The following is a 13,362-nucleotide window of genomic DNA, read 5'->3' as shown; positions in this document are numbered from 1 at the left end:
GCCAAGAATTGGACATTTCTCCTAGAGCCAGTGACTCCTATCCCTAAGGCCATTCTACCTAGACGTTTATCCCTAAGGTCTCTGCCCTGCTGTTTAAAGGTCAATCTGTATTGGGATGTTCCTGTATGTTTGGGCTGTATGTTTGGGCATACAGCCAAACCTGGGCCAATGATCAGAGAATTTTTAATTTTGGTCCCAAACCAAGCAGTGTTTAGGACTTACTCCTGGATCTGGGCTCAAAGTTCACTCCTGGAAATGCTCAGAGGACCATGTGTAGCACCAGGAATGTAACTGATACCAGTCACATGTCATGCAAGCATCTTAACCCCTGTAATATCTCAACCCTCTCAACAGCTGTAATCTCAAGCACCTAATAATAATCCTGCGGTAGTGCCAAGAGGAGATAATAGAAGAGTCAGAGGCTATAGCCCTGTGAAGAAGACTCTTCAGAGCCAGAGGTGAAGCAGGCCTCAACCTGTCTTGACCTGAATAAATTCCTCTAGCAGAGCAGAGCCATTCTTTCTACCTCTTCCCATCTATCTTCCGTGTTTGTCTTTATTTTCCGGAACAGCTGAAGAAAAACTCACTGTGTGTCCGGAAACAGAAAAAGGAAAAAAATAAAAATAAAAAAGCATCCCTGCTGGCCCGCTAACTCCCAGGGAAACTGGAAATCTCTAAGGACCTTAGTTTCTGCAGAAAGGATTTAGAACCAGAGGAGAGACCAGGGCGCCCTCTAGCGCTGGGATTCTAGAGCGGACAGCGTCACAAGGGGAGAAGGGGCTCTAAGGGACCGCGTGCAGGGAGCTCAGAGGGCCTGAGGATGGGTAGGGGCAGGTGTGTGTGTCCCCTGCACTGGAGCTGACCCTCACCTCCGGGCGCTCATCCCCCTGCCAGGGAGCTCATCCCCCTACCGGGCGGTTTTGGCGAGTTGGCTGCTTGGCTCCTGGCTCCCAACCCTCTTCCCCTCGGGAAGAGGACTCCTGGGGGGGAAGAACGGGAAGCCGGGGCGGTAGCTGCACGCACGTCTGAAGGCGGCGTCGGGATCCTCGGGAGAAAGTCCCCAAGTGAGTGGCCACGAGTACCCTCTCTCCCTCCACCTCCTCTTGAGGCCCGGGGGTGGGTGAGGGTGGGTGGGTTCGCGGCCCGGTTGGGGAGGTAGGTGACTTGGGGGGTAGGGTGGGCCTCGTGGTGGGGGGGGGGGGGGCTGCAGACTCCTAAGAGAGCCGAGAAGAGGCGCGAGGGCCTCCTGCCCACCCCCGGCCTCGCCCACTGTTGCTGCTCTTTAGCATTTCTAGACTAGAGAGTGGGTGGGAACCGACCCAAGTAAAGTCCCAGAGACTCTGAGCACTGACGCACAGGAAAGCCTCAAGGGGGAGGAGAGATGCAAATGTGTCCCCGAGGCTGGTTTCGAGGCTTTACCTGGGGGGGACGGTGAAGGGCGGCGATTCTGCGTGGGACCCGGTGCCCAGCTGCAGGTACGGTGCGCGGACACGCCTTCCTGCGGCGGGCGGGCCGGGGCCGGGCCGTCGGGGCGGCGGCGTGCTGCGGGCCTTTGCGCGGCGCCGGGGGGTCTGCCAGTTCCTGTTTTAGCGGGGCTCAGAACCCGCAGGGTTTGAGAGCGTCGGGCTCGGGACTTGGAGCGACCAGCTCCGGCGCCTCGCGGGGCTGCGGGCGAGCAGGGGCTGCTTGCTGGGCGAGGAAGACCCCTCCCTCCGTTTTTATCTAACTTTTCTAAGAGTTGCGGGGTATGACGTTCGATCCAGTACCTCTTCCCGAAAATAATAATGATGATGATGATGATGATAAGTAAAAGTGCGCAGCCCGGCTTGGGTGGGAGCGGCCGATAATGTCAGGAATGTTAGGGCAAGGTCATCACTTTTGCAAACGAGGGGTGACTGATCCGTTATTAGCTCGGGAGACAGTGGTACCGTGGGGGTTGCGGGGCGCTGGGGGGGAGGGGGAGGGGCTTAAGATTTCTCTGAACTGGATTCTAAGGCTTTTCTCGAGGCGAAAATGGAGTGGAGGGACGTCCTGGGAAGCGTATGAGCCCTGTCCTCCCCTTTCTCAGCCCCAGCTGGGCGCCCTGGATGGGGGGGACTAGGGTATTGGAGGGCGAACTCTCCGTTTAGATGGAGTTGATTCCGCTGATTCTCAGAAAACAGTTTTCAACCCATCACGAGGATCCTTTAGCAGCAATTGCGATTGCAGTGCCATTTCAGTTCGTGTTCCTCCGGCAATTTGTGACTTGTGAACGAGTTAATAAAGACCTAGGAGGCACTGTCATAGTGGCATGGAAACGAATGTTCCAGGTGTGTGTGTGTGTGTGTGTGTATGTGTGTGTGTGTGTGTGTGTGTGTGTGTGTACATGTTGGGCATCTGGAAAGTCAGCAATGCCTGGGGCCAGGAAGTCGCAGAATCACCTTGACTCTATGATACTTTTCATTTTTTAAAAGTTGGAATGATAATTATTATTCACCTATTCTACCTCCATCTAAAGTGTCTCTGCTTCCTTTAACAAGCACTTGAGAATTTATAGCGTGCCTAGAAATAGATTGTGTCTTAAGGTCTTTATAAATATAAAATAATGTGAAAATGAAACGCTTTCTTTCTCAGTTGCTTTCATTTAGCGAAACGTTGGCAATCATTTTCTTCTGTATATTTTAGATCAAGGAAAAGGTGCCCCAAAGGATTCCATACAAACCCAAGAAATATTTATAGAAATACATGAAACTTACTTTCATAATGCTCTGCAGGCAAAGGAAATTCGAACTTACCTGAATTTTTTGGTGCTTAGCCATGTAATAAATTTTTCTTTGATCTACAATTTCTGAAAAAAATAAAAATACTATAAAATAAAAAGAATACTGTTATTTTGAGACTTTTTCAAATTAATAAATATAATTGAAGCTTACAAATTGGCTAGAAATGGGGCTAGATTTTTTGTTTGAGGACTACACCCAGCAGTGCTCTCTGGGCCCTGTCTGAGGGATCCTGGCAGGGTTCAAAGGATCGTCATATGCACTGGCAGCGGGGATCCAATCGTGCTTGACCCAGTGCAAGGCAAGACCTTACCTGCGTTGCTGTCTCTCGGGCCCTAGTCACAGTGGGAATAGGTAGAGGGAATACACGCTTCTGTTTTATGACAGGCTACCAAATATATGTCTTTTGTAGGTTTATCCTTTTCAATTAACTTAAGGTCTATTGTTGGATCCACTCCAGAGACTTCATTAATCTTTAAAGCTTTTTCTCACTGTGGGCTAGAGAGATAACATAGCACGTAAGGCGCTTGCTTTGCACACATGAAGGAAGCAGGTCAATCTTTGGCACTACGTATGGATCCACGAGCCCCTCAGGAGTAATCCCTGAGCATAGAGTCAGGAGTAAATTCTGAGAACATCAAGATTTGCCCCTGCCCAAAATTTTTTTGTTTTGTCTCTCTGTTGTGAATCATCACAAAGAAATAAAAGTTATTAGTTCAGAGTTATTTTGAATGGGAAAAATACTTATGAAATACATTTAAATATGAAATTAAAGAATTTTAGGAGTGTAAAACTGAGTCTAGGACACAAGTAGACATAAAATGCATTTAAAAAAAAAGGACAAGCCAAATAGTATATAAAATTTTGTTGTTTGTTCCTTGTTTTGAAAACATTAATATGATTTTAGGATACAGGTTTCCCTACTATACAAACTTTTGAAATGTGGGTGATACTTGTAAACGTTGTTTGCCTTCAAGATACTTTATGTCTAATAGCATAGAGGAAACATAGATTAGGGAAGGAGCTTCGTTGAGAATACACACTCAGATGAAGAATGGGATGGGTTTTGGAATTTTGCGTACTGGGCAGGGAAACGACAACTTTTTTTTGGATAAAGTTCCATCAGTGCCTGGTAAGCAAAGGACGGTTGAGGTTTGAGGCAGAGAGAAAAAAAATCCTCTTCCTATCATCAGAGATAACTCAGAAAAAAAAGTCTTAGACTTGCTCAAACTTTGCATTACAAGCATATTCTGTTTTGTATTTTCTTGAATTGGATGATGTAAGTATTTCTTCAGTTAATGAATAGTATTATACTTGCTTGAAATTTATGGGGAAAATGTACAACAGTTATTAAATTTTACTTTTAAGTTTGAATTTTACCTCTTGTTTTATAGCATGTCTCAGTGGAATCAAGTCCAACAGTTAGAAATAAAATATTTGGAACAAGTAGATCAATTCTACGATGACAACTTTCCTATGGAAATTCGGCATCTTCTGGCCCAGTGGATTGAAAGTCAAGATTGGTAAGATCAACCTTTTTTGCATTTTCCCTATAGTAGAGGTACAAATGCTTCATGCTCTGTCCAAATAAATTTATTCTGTGGTCCACTTTGGATTCAATAGATACATTCATTTCAGGTTTTGAAAAGCTCCCACAAAGGTGGAAGAACATTCTTTGTATTATTTCTACTGTTGATGAAAACAGTGATTCCAGAGCTATTTCCTAATAGTTCAAAACATCAGCAATCTTCTATGTGTTAAAAAGTCAAGAGGGGGGCCGGAGCAATAGTGCAGCACGTAGGGCATTTGCCTTCACTTGACCAAAATGGGTTGAGTCATTGGCATTCCCAAGCACTGCCAGGAGTAATTCCTGAGTATAGAACCAGGAATAATCCTGAGCATAGCCAGGTATGACCTAAAAAGCCAAAAATAGACAAAAAAAGTCAAGAGGCAGATCTATCATTTATATAAATTCTCTGTCACAGACTTGACATAGTGTTGTAGTCTGTTTCATAAGCATTCTTTTAAAAATTTAATAATTAAAAAATTTCCCTCGTATAACAATGTTTTTATCTTAACATCTAATTTTTACTGTGTTATATGTCTGTTTATAGGCAAAGTTCAGTTAACATTAGATAAATTCCCAATGTTGTCCAATCATCACATCATTTATCTACAGAACAGTTCTTCCCACATTGAAACTCTGTATCCATTCATCAAAAACCACTTATCTGCGCTCCATTCCCTGGGAGCTACCAGTCTATTCTGTGCTTTTCTAAATTTGGCTAGTCTGGATATTATGGATAAGTAATTACAACAATTGTCCTGTGGTGATGTATTATTTCATTTAGTATAATATTTTCCAAGATTCATTCATGTAACATGTCAGAAATCCCTTCCTTTAAAAGGGTAAATAATATTCTATTTTATACATATGGTACACATTTAGTCATTCGTATGTCAATAGATATTTGAGTTGTTTCCAACTTCTGGCTAATGTCAAAAATGAGTATTGATGGACAGATATCTGTGCAAACCCCCAATTTCAGTTCTTCTCCCCACCCCCTGGCTGTTCCCATAGTTGGTGCTTGGGAGTCACACTGGTGGTGCTTGGAGCAAGTGTTGCTGGATATCAGGCCTCCCACTGCTGCAAAGCACGTTCTCAAGCCCCTCTTCCAATTCCTTTGGGTTTCATCCCAGAAATAAAACTGTTTCATGTCACTGTTTACATATTGAGGGCCTCCATTGTTTTCCACACTATTTTATGTCTATACCAGCAATGCACATGGATCTTAATTTCTCTCTACCCTCTCCGATGCTTTTTACTTTGTGTTTTTTTTATAACAGCCATCTTAATAGATGTGAAGAGTAAATCCTTGTGTTCTGTTTTGCATTTCTGTAATTATTAGTGATGTTAAGTGTCTTTAATGTGTATAATTTAATGTTTAAAAATCTTTGAATACCCATCACTGTGAAATAAAGTTATCATTTTTTAAAATTAGTATGGTAAACAAGCATTTTACTAAATTATCTCTTGCTATCTAATAACATTTGCTTTTGTTTGTTCATTTTAAGGGAGGCAGCTTCTAACAATGAAACCATGGCAACAATTCTTCTTCAAAACTTGTTGATACAACTGGATGACCAGATAGGTCGTGTTTCCAAAGAGAAAAACCTACTCTTGATTCACAACCTGAAAAGAATTAGAAAAGTTCTTCAGGTGAGAATGCATTATATTTTATCAAAAATCTTAAAATTGGAATTAACAAGTTTAAAATTCAGTTTAAAAAATCAAATAGGTACCCTTATCTTACGTCCTAGCCAGATTTGAGGGTAAATATGACTTATTTTACCATCTTAGATGTTGTGTTCAACTTCATTGTGTTCCCCAATGTTGTTATTTTTTCATGAAATTCATGTGTATGTGATTAGGGAAGAGATTATATGTGATTTGGCAATACTGGAACAGTAGTTTGAAATATGATCGTTTTTCAGCTATCAATCATACAAGAAAGTTCTACCTCTCAATAAGAATAATACTATCTTCTGCTTGATTTGTCCTTGATTGAATTAAAATCTTGCCTCATTTAAAAGTGTTTTTTGGTCCACTCTAGTGACCTGTTCCAGATCTCCCCCAGCAAATCCCAGCTTTCTGTTCCCATAGAGCTTGAAGCTTTCTTGTACAGCGACATTGAGTATATTCTACGTTCATGTTATTTCTGTATTTTCCCCAAAATTGTAGTTTCCTTGAGACAAGAGCTTTAGTATCATCTTTCTATCCCTTGAGCCCATCATGAGTAGCTATGTAAGAGTCATTGTTTAAAGAGATTAATAAAATGTGTAAATCAGAGATACAAATAGTAAAGGACAGGCTAATAGTGAGCTAAACTCAGTGATGCTAATGTAACAAATTATGAACGTAAACTTACAAAATCAGATAACATGGAAAGTACATTCCATTTCCTAATTATTTGTAGGAGCACCATCTCCTAGAAGATGTTTTAAAAAGTTTATCTAGGCTATAATAGAAATGAATTAAGGAGAGGGACATATACATTAGTTGTGTTTTCTATTGCTTGGGTTACACTTGAGCCATCTTTACTTGACCTTTTCCAATACGTTGTATGGTTCTTCTACAAATTAGAACTAAAACAAACAGACAACAACAGACATTTGGAATTGAGAAAAACACTTTTTACTTTTTGCCCTTCTTTTCTTCTACAAACTATATTATTGGATATTAGTATAAATTCATAGTACAATAGTAAATAAAACATAATCAAGTATAATTTTATACTGAGACAAATGGCACTTTTTGTTTATCTTTAACTTAGCATATTTCCAGGAAGTTTTAAAGACCATTTTTTAGTTTATTTTTTGTTTTAGGGGCAATACACAGTGGTGCATGGAGGCTACTCCTTGCTCTGTGCATTGAGGTCACTCCTAGGAGTGCTCAGAGGACAATGTGGTGCTGGGGATTGAATCTGGGTCTCCCTTATATAAAGATGTGCTCAGTCCATTGAGCTATCTCTCTGGTCTTACAAACGTTTTTGATTTAAAAAAATCCTCCATCAAGAATCAAAAAAGAGAAAGGAAGACTAAGCTTCCTATTTAAAATCGACCTGGGCTCGATTCCTAGTATCTCATATGGTCCCCTGAGCACCACCAGGAGTAATTCCCAGGAGTAATTCCTGAGTACAGAGCCAGAAAAAAAACCCTGTGTATCTCCAGGTGTGACTCAAAAAGCAAAAAAAAAAAAAAAAAAAGCATTAAATTATAATACATCTTAACCAATATAGCAAAAAAAAAAAAATAAGTAAGTATGTAATATAACCAGAGAACTGAGAAAATAAGTGTCACTTTATTTTAGTTTTTATAGAACAAGTGAGGCCTACAACTTCAGATTTTCATTCACTATTTATATCAGAATGTGAACCAGCTTGTTATAAAAGACATACATGAAGCAAGAGTAAAGGAAGCTCTGAGGTGAATCGAGAACACTAATGCCCTCATCACAGCTCTTTTGTTTGTCTTGGGGTTTTTTGTTTGTTTGGGGGCCACACCCAGCAGTGATAAGGGGTTACTATTGGTTCTGCACTCTGGAATCACTCCTGGCGGGTTCAGGAGACCATACGGGGTGCCAGGAATCGAACCCTGGGCAAGTACTATACCCACTGTATGAAGGATCCAGCCCCTCACTGCGACTCTTTAAAGGGAAGGCACTCTCTTATGAAGGCCAGGTGTAAGCTCTGTGTCAGGAAGAACTCTGGCTCCGTGACATCCTTGCTGTGGGGTCAAGACAAGACATTTACACCCAGCAGAATCATACCACTGCCTGTCCCATAAGGATATTAGGAGCAATAGTAGTATTTGCTAAAGGCAAATGTCTTATCAGACCCTTTTCTTTCCACCGTTTGACTATGGGGGGGTCCTCCAAAGCCGTGCTCAGGGGGTTCAGGAAACCTTATCAGCAATTCTCCAGTTAGGGGTTTAATGATTGGCACTAAGAAGCCTCAGACCCTGTGATGCCAGATTATCTGGGCTATCCCAGCAATGCTTGGGACTTTGGGGCTTTAGTGGGTGATTCTTGGTGCCAGGTATCAAACCAGCGTCAAAGGCATGCAAGGTATGAGCCTTAAACCCTATAATACCTCTCCAGCACCCATTTGTGAAAACAGACAGTACATGTTTTGCATATCCTCCTTCATCATCCCTCCCTTCCCAGCTACCTTATTAACATCTTGCATTCATATTACTACACTTGGTATTGTTGAAGAACCTATTATGAGATACTATTATTAAAGTCAAAGCTTGCGTTAGTTATTTGTACAAGTCTGAAATTTTCTCCACATTTTTATTGAGCTACCGTGATTGACAATACTATACATGACAGTTTCATGAGTACGTCATTCCAACCCCACACCCACCACCAGTGTCCCAAAGTCAATGGATTTTGAGATGCCTAATGATAGGTATCACCCTTTCAATTTTGCTGATCAAAAAAATTCTCTTTGTTTACAAGTTCATCTGTTTCTCCTCTCCCCTAACCTCTGGCAGCCAGTGATCTTTTTAAAAATGTGTTTGTTTTTGGCTTTTGCATCACATCTGGTGGTGCTCAGGGCCTATTCCCAGTTCAGTGCTTGGAGTTTGCTCGAAGCAGTGATCAGGGACCATGTGTTGCTGGGCATCAAGCATGTAAATCATGCACTCTAACCCTTTGAACTATCTGCCAGATCAACCACTGAGTTTTCTTAAACTATATTAATAGGTTTGCTTTTTCCAGAATGCCATATGGTTGAAATCAATGCTATCATATAATTGTAATCTTTTCTGACTTGGTTTTTTGATTTAGTAATATGCTTCTAAGTTTCCTCCATCATTTTGTAACTTATGAGTTTATTTCTTTTGACAGCTGAATGATTTTATTTATGAATGCACTACAGTTTGGTCTATTTTTGGCAATTATGAATAAAAATTATATTAATATTTATGTATAAATTTTTTGTTGGCACGTGTCACATGGGTTGATTGTTAGACTTTGTACCTGGACTTTCTATTGAAACCTCCTTTTCTTATTCCCCTTTCATTGATGTTTTATTTTATTTGGGCGGCTTTAAGAAAAAATACAATTGATTGAGTGGCTTAAAGTAAGACATTTCCATTCATGATTCTGGAAGTTGATAAGTCCAAGATGAAGGTACCAACATATTGATGTCTGTTTTGCCTAATTCGTAGATTGCTGTCTTTTTACTATAACTTCCCATGACCCAAGAGGAGAATGAGCCCTCTGGGGTGACAGTTCTGAATGCACTAATTCCATTCAGAAGGGCTCTGCTCCCATGACTGAGTCACTTCCCAGATGTACAGATTCCTAAAACTGTGACATCAGGGCTCAGGAGTTCAACAGATAAATCTGGGAGGGAAGGTCACAAACATTTAGTCTATAGCAAACTTCCTCTACCACAGAATGACTTTTAGACAATAGTCCATATTCATGGAAGTTAAAGCAATACAGCAAAAATGCAAAAAAAATATTAAATAATCCAAAATCTACTACCCATATCTATCCAATTTAATATTAAACAAACACTATTTCAGACATCTCTGTATATACAGTTATAATGTTGGGATACATTCTGACCACATCCTAAACACTCACATTCCTGCATTCTTATCTCTGCTACACATAGGAATTACAGAGTTGGAAGACAGGGTTTCTCTCTCTCTCTCTGTATGTGTATGTGTTTGTGTGTCTGTCTCTATTTCTCTCATATACAACTTACACTCACATACATGCATCTAAAACTCCTCATGTGTCTAATCTCCCGTCAATTTGTTTCATAGCTTTATTGTTTTTAATCTTGGAGCCACACCCTGCACTGCTCAGGGCTTACCCCTGGCTCTGTGCCCAGGGATCATGCCTAGCAGGCTCGAGAGACAATACTGGGTATGAGGGATCAAACCCGGGTCAACTGCATGTAAGGCAAGTACCATACCCGTTGTACTACTGCTCGACCCCTGTTTCATAGTTTTTAATAATCTGACTTTATCAGTCTGTCCTTATTTGCTTGTTTGTCTCTTTCTGCCATTAGAAACTAATCTTCACAAAGAGAAGTCCTTTTTGTTTGTTTACTGTTATCTGCCAGTATCTAAACTGTGCCTGGAAACACAGTAGGGACTTGTCAATAATTTTTAAATAAATATCATGTAAGAATACCTGGATTTAAGTAAAACCACAGTACATATGCTTTTTTCAGAATGCAAATTTTCAAATTTGATTAAATATTAAAATTTTAATGTTTGATTCACATCTTCTCACTTCATTAAATACTTTTTCCCCAAAAGAAACTGCACCGAGGAGCTAGATCAATAGCACAGCAATAGCACAGCGGGTAGGGCGTTTGCCTTGCACGCAGCCGACCCGGGTTCAATTCCCAGCATCCCATATGCTCCCCTGAGCATGGCCGGGGGTGATTCCTGAGTGCAGACCCAAGAATGATTCTTGTGCATCGCCAGGTGTGACCCAAAAAGCAAAAAAAAAGCAAAAAACAAAAAACTGCACTGAAGTTAATAGAAAACTATGAACATCATTAAGAGTTGAAATTAATTTAATATCCCTAAACTATGTTTTTAAATTTTAAATTTCATATTGTTGACTGTAACAGAACATGGAAGAAGTTAATATTCTAATACATTAGCACTCACTTCCCATCCCCTCTGCTTCCCAATTTATACTTTTCAATTACATTGTTATCCTGTTGTATAATTGCAATTCACATACTTGAGGTATTGCACTGCGATCCCTTCCTAGTTGACCAGATTTCATCAAGTATTTTTTTCATGAAGGTCTCAATAACGCTGCCACATTTAAAAGCTGTGATGTGCAGAGATGTCTGTCTTTAGAGAGCACTGGCTGATTAGAGAGCTGCCAAGTTATTATTTTATTCTCTCAACTATTTGTAAACACCTCTCCTTTGATAGTTGGGAAGTATTTCTTGAATTTCCCTATTCATCCACAATTTCTTGGGAAACCTGGGCATCTGTAAGATTTATGCATAAAGTCTCCTAAACACACAAAGCACATATTTCTGCTGATTGTTCTGCAATAACATTTTCTTGAAATAAAACTGTCTTTCAGCCCCTGAAACCACAAACTCAGTGCAGCTCAACACAATGTATAAAAAGCTCATAGGCACCCTTGCCTATTACATGTATTGCCCATGCAAGAACAGGAGTGAAAGTCTTTCAAATATTGTTATGAGAAAAAATGTGCATATTGTTCAGGACAAAGTTCATACTGTATTACAACTGGCAAAGCATGAACACCAATAAAAGTGAGAAAAGATACAGGATAAAGTGATTGTTTAGCATGCCACCTAAATAATCTGTCCTGCGTATAGAAAATATTTGAACAAAATAGAAAGGTATATGTGACAATATATACATATATAAATATATATATATAAAATTTATGAGGGTTCCTCATCTCAAGAAACTTTTGAACTTAGTAATGTCCCAATTGTTAGTTTTATGTGAGACGAATGGCATATTGTATTTGTAGTTGTAAATCTAGATCATGCGCTTTGCCAAAAATCTAGATTCTAAGTTGGGGTGCTAATGTGTTCTGGTTTCCAGAGTTGTCAACAGTAACTGAGTCTTGGCTAATTGGGAGAAGATGCATTTTATTTTATTTTATTTTTGTTTGGGGGCCACACCTGGTAGTGCTCAGGACTTACTCCTGGCTCTGTGCTCAGGAATCACTTCTCGCTGGGTTATCCATCCAGCCCCAAAGCATGCATCTTAAGACCCAAAGCTTATATGGTGACTGAGTTTCCCCATTTGAGATATTCTAATGATATCAACCAAAGAAGCCTTGATATTGTGTTCCTTGGAATTCACAACCTAAGCACTCCTTCCTATATATATTTCAGAGAATTCTGGCTTGTGCAGGTTACAGTTAACATTTTCATGACCCAAGTCTTGGAGCCTCCTTTAAGCCTCTCTGACTTCTTTTCTGACTCCTACTCAAAGTAAACACTCATCTAAATCTGCACTTAGAGCTGTTGCTTACTTTTTTTTGTCATTGTATATATTGACAGCTCTAAACACTGTATACATGTGTACTGCACACGTAGTATACAATTTAGTATACATGTAGTATACAGGATGTGGGATGTGTACTACATGAAATGGGATCATCCTGTACTTATCTTTCACAATTTACTTTCTTTTTTATGATTTTTATACATTTTATTTTCATAAAATAGTTCACATTAGTTCATTGCAGATAATATTCAAACACCTACCCAACCAGTGAGCACCTTCTCACCACAATAAGAGGGAAGTGTGTGAAGGTTGTTGTATTTCATTCTGAGGCCATTTAAGCCCATGTATACAACAATACAAGCAGGTATGTTAAAACCAAACACACGTGTGCTGCATTAGGTACATCAGTGGGCTAGAGTCTAAGAGATTTCAGCCTCTTGCTCCACAAAATACTCCACAATTTCCTTTCTTTGCTCCTATTCCTAAAATCCCACCTATTTGCCATAGTTTTTATTCAGTTTCACTGTTACATAGTATTTCTTTATGTGAATATATCATAGTCGATCCTCTTTACAATTGATGGGCATTGGGATTATCTTCAGTATTTCTTTGCCACTTAAAAAGATTGATCTGAACATTCTTGTGTGTGCTTCTCTGTATAGATATGAAAAAATTCTTATATTGTGTATGTGAAGTTGCTGGATCATGGAATATATAAAGCTCTAATTGTGCTAGATGATGCCACATTCTTTTCAATAAATGTGCTTTATATTTTACATAAAGTGTATAATTTAGTGTCACTTGCTTGCACATATATGCCATGTCAGATACCATGCAGCATACTGGCGGTGCATACGTGTAATTGCTTCAGTTTGAATTTTTGTTCTTTTTTTAATTTTTAAATTTTTTAAAATTTTTTATTGAATCACCATGAAAAAAGTTACAAAGCTTTCAGGTTTAAGTCTCAGTCATACAATAATCAAACCCCCATCCTTTCACCAGTGCACATGTTCCACCAGCCCAGTATACTTCCCATCTAACCTCCCACCTGTGTGGC

The 13,362-nt window shown here is 39.9% G+C and overlaps 1 protein-coding gene across 1 annotated transcript in view; it reads left to right on the top strand.

Moving 5' to 3' along the window:
* Nucleotides 1-1,382: 1,382 nt before the first annotated feature.
* Nucleotides 1,383-13,362, top strand: part of STAT4 (signal transducer and activator of transcription 4) — a 127,890-nt gene continuing 115,910 nt past the window's right edge. Inside the window, exons 1-3 of the mRNA XM_004601229.2 lie at nucleotides 1,383-1,475; nucleotides 4,154-4,282; nucleotides 5,835-5,979. Of these exons, the coding sequence (XP_004601286.2) occupies nucleotides 4,155-4,282; nucleotides 5,835-5,979 (273 nt within the window). The 5' untranslated portion in view covers nucleotides 1,383-1,475; nucleotide 4,154. The remainder of the gene's footprint in view (nucleotides 1,476-4,153; nucleotides 4,283-5,834; nucleotides 5,980-13,362) is intronic.

Source organism: Sorex araneus, chromosome X (genome assembly GCF_027595985.1).
Source record: "Sorex araneus isolate mSorAra2 chromosome X, mSorAra2.pri, whole genome shotgun sequence".
Classification (NCBI taxonomy): domain Eukaryota; kingdom Metazoa; phylum Chordata; class Mammalia; order Eulipotyphla; family Soricidae; genus Sorex; species Sorex araneus.
The sequence above is the reverse complement of the archived record's forward strand: the minus strand, read 5'-3'. Positions and strand labels throughout refer to the sequence as shown.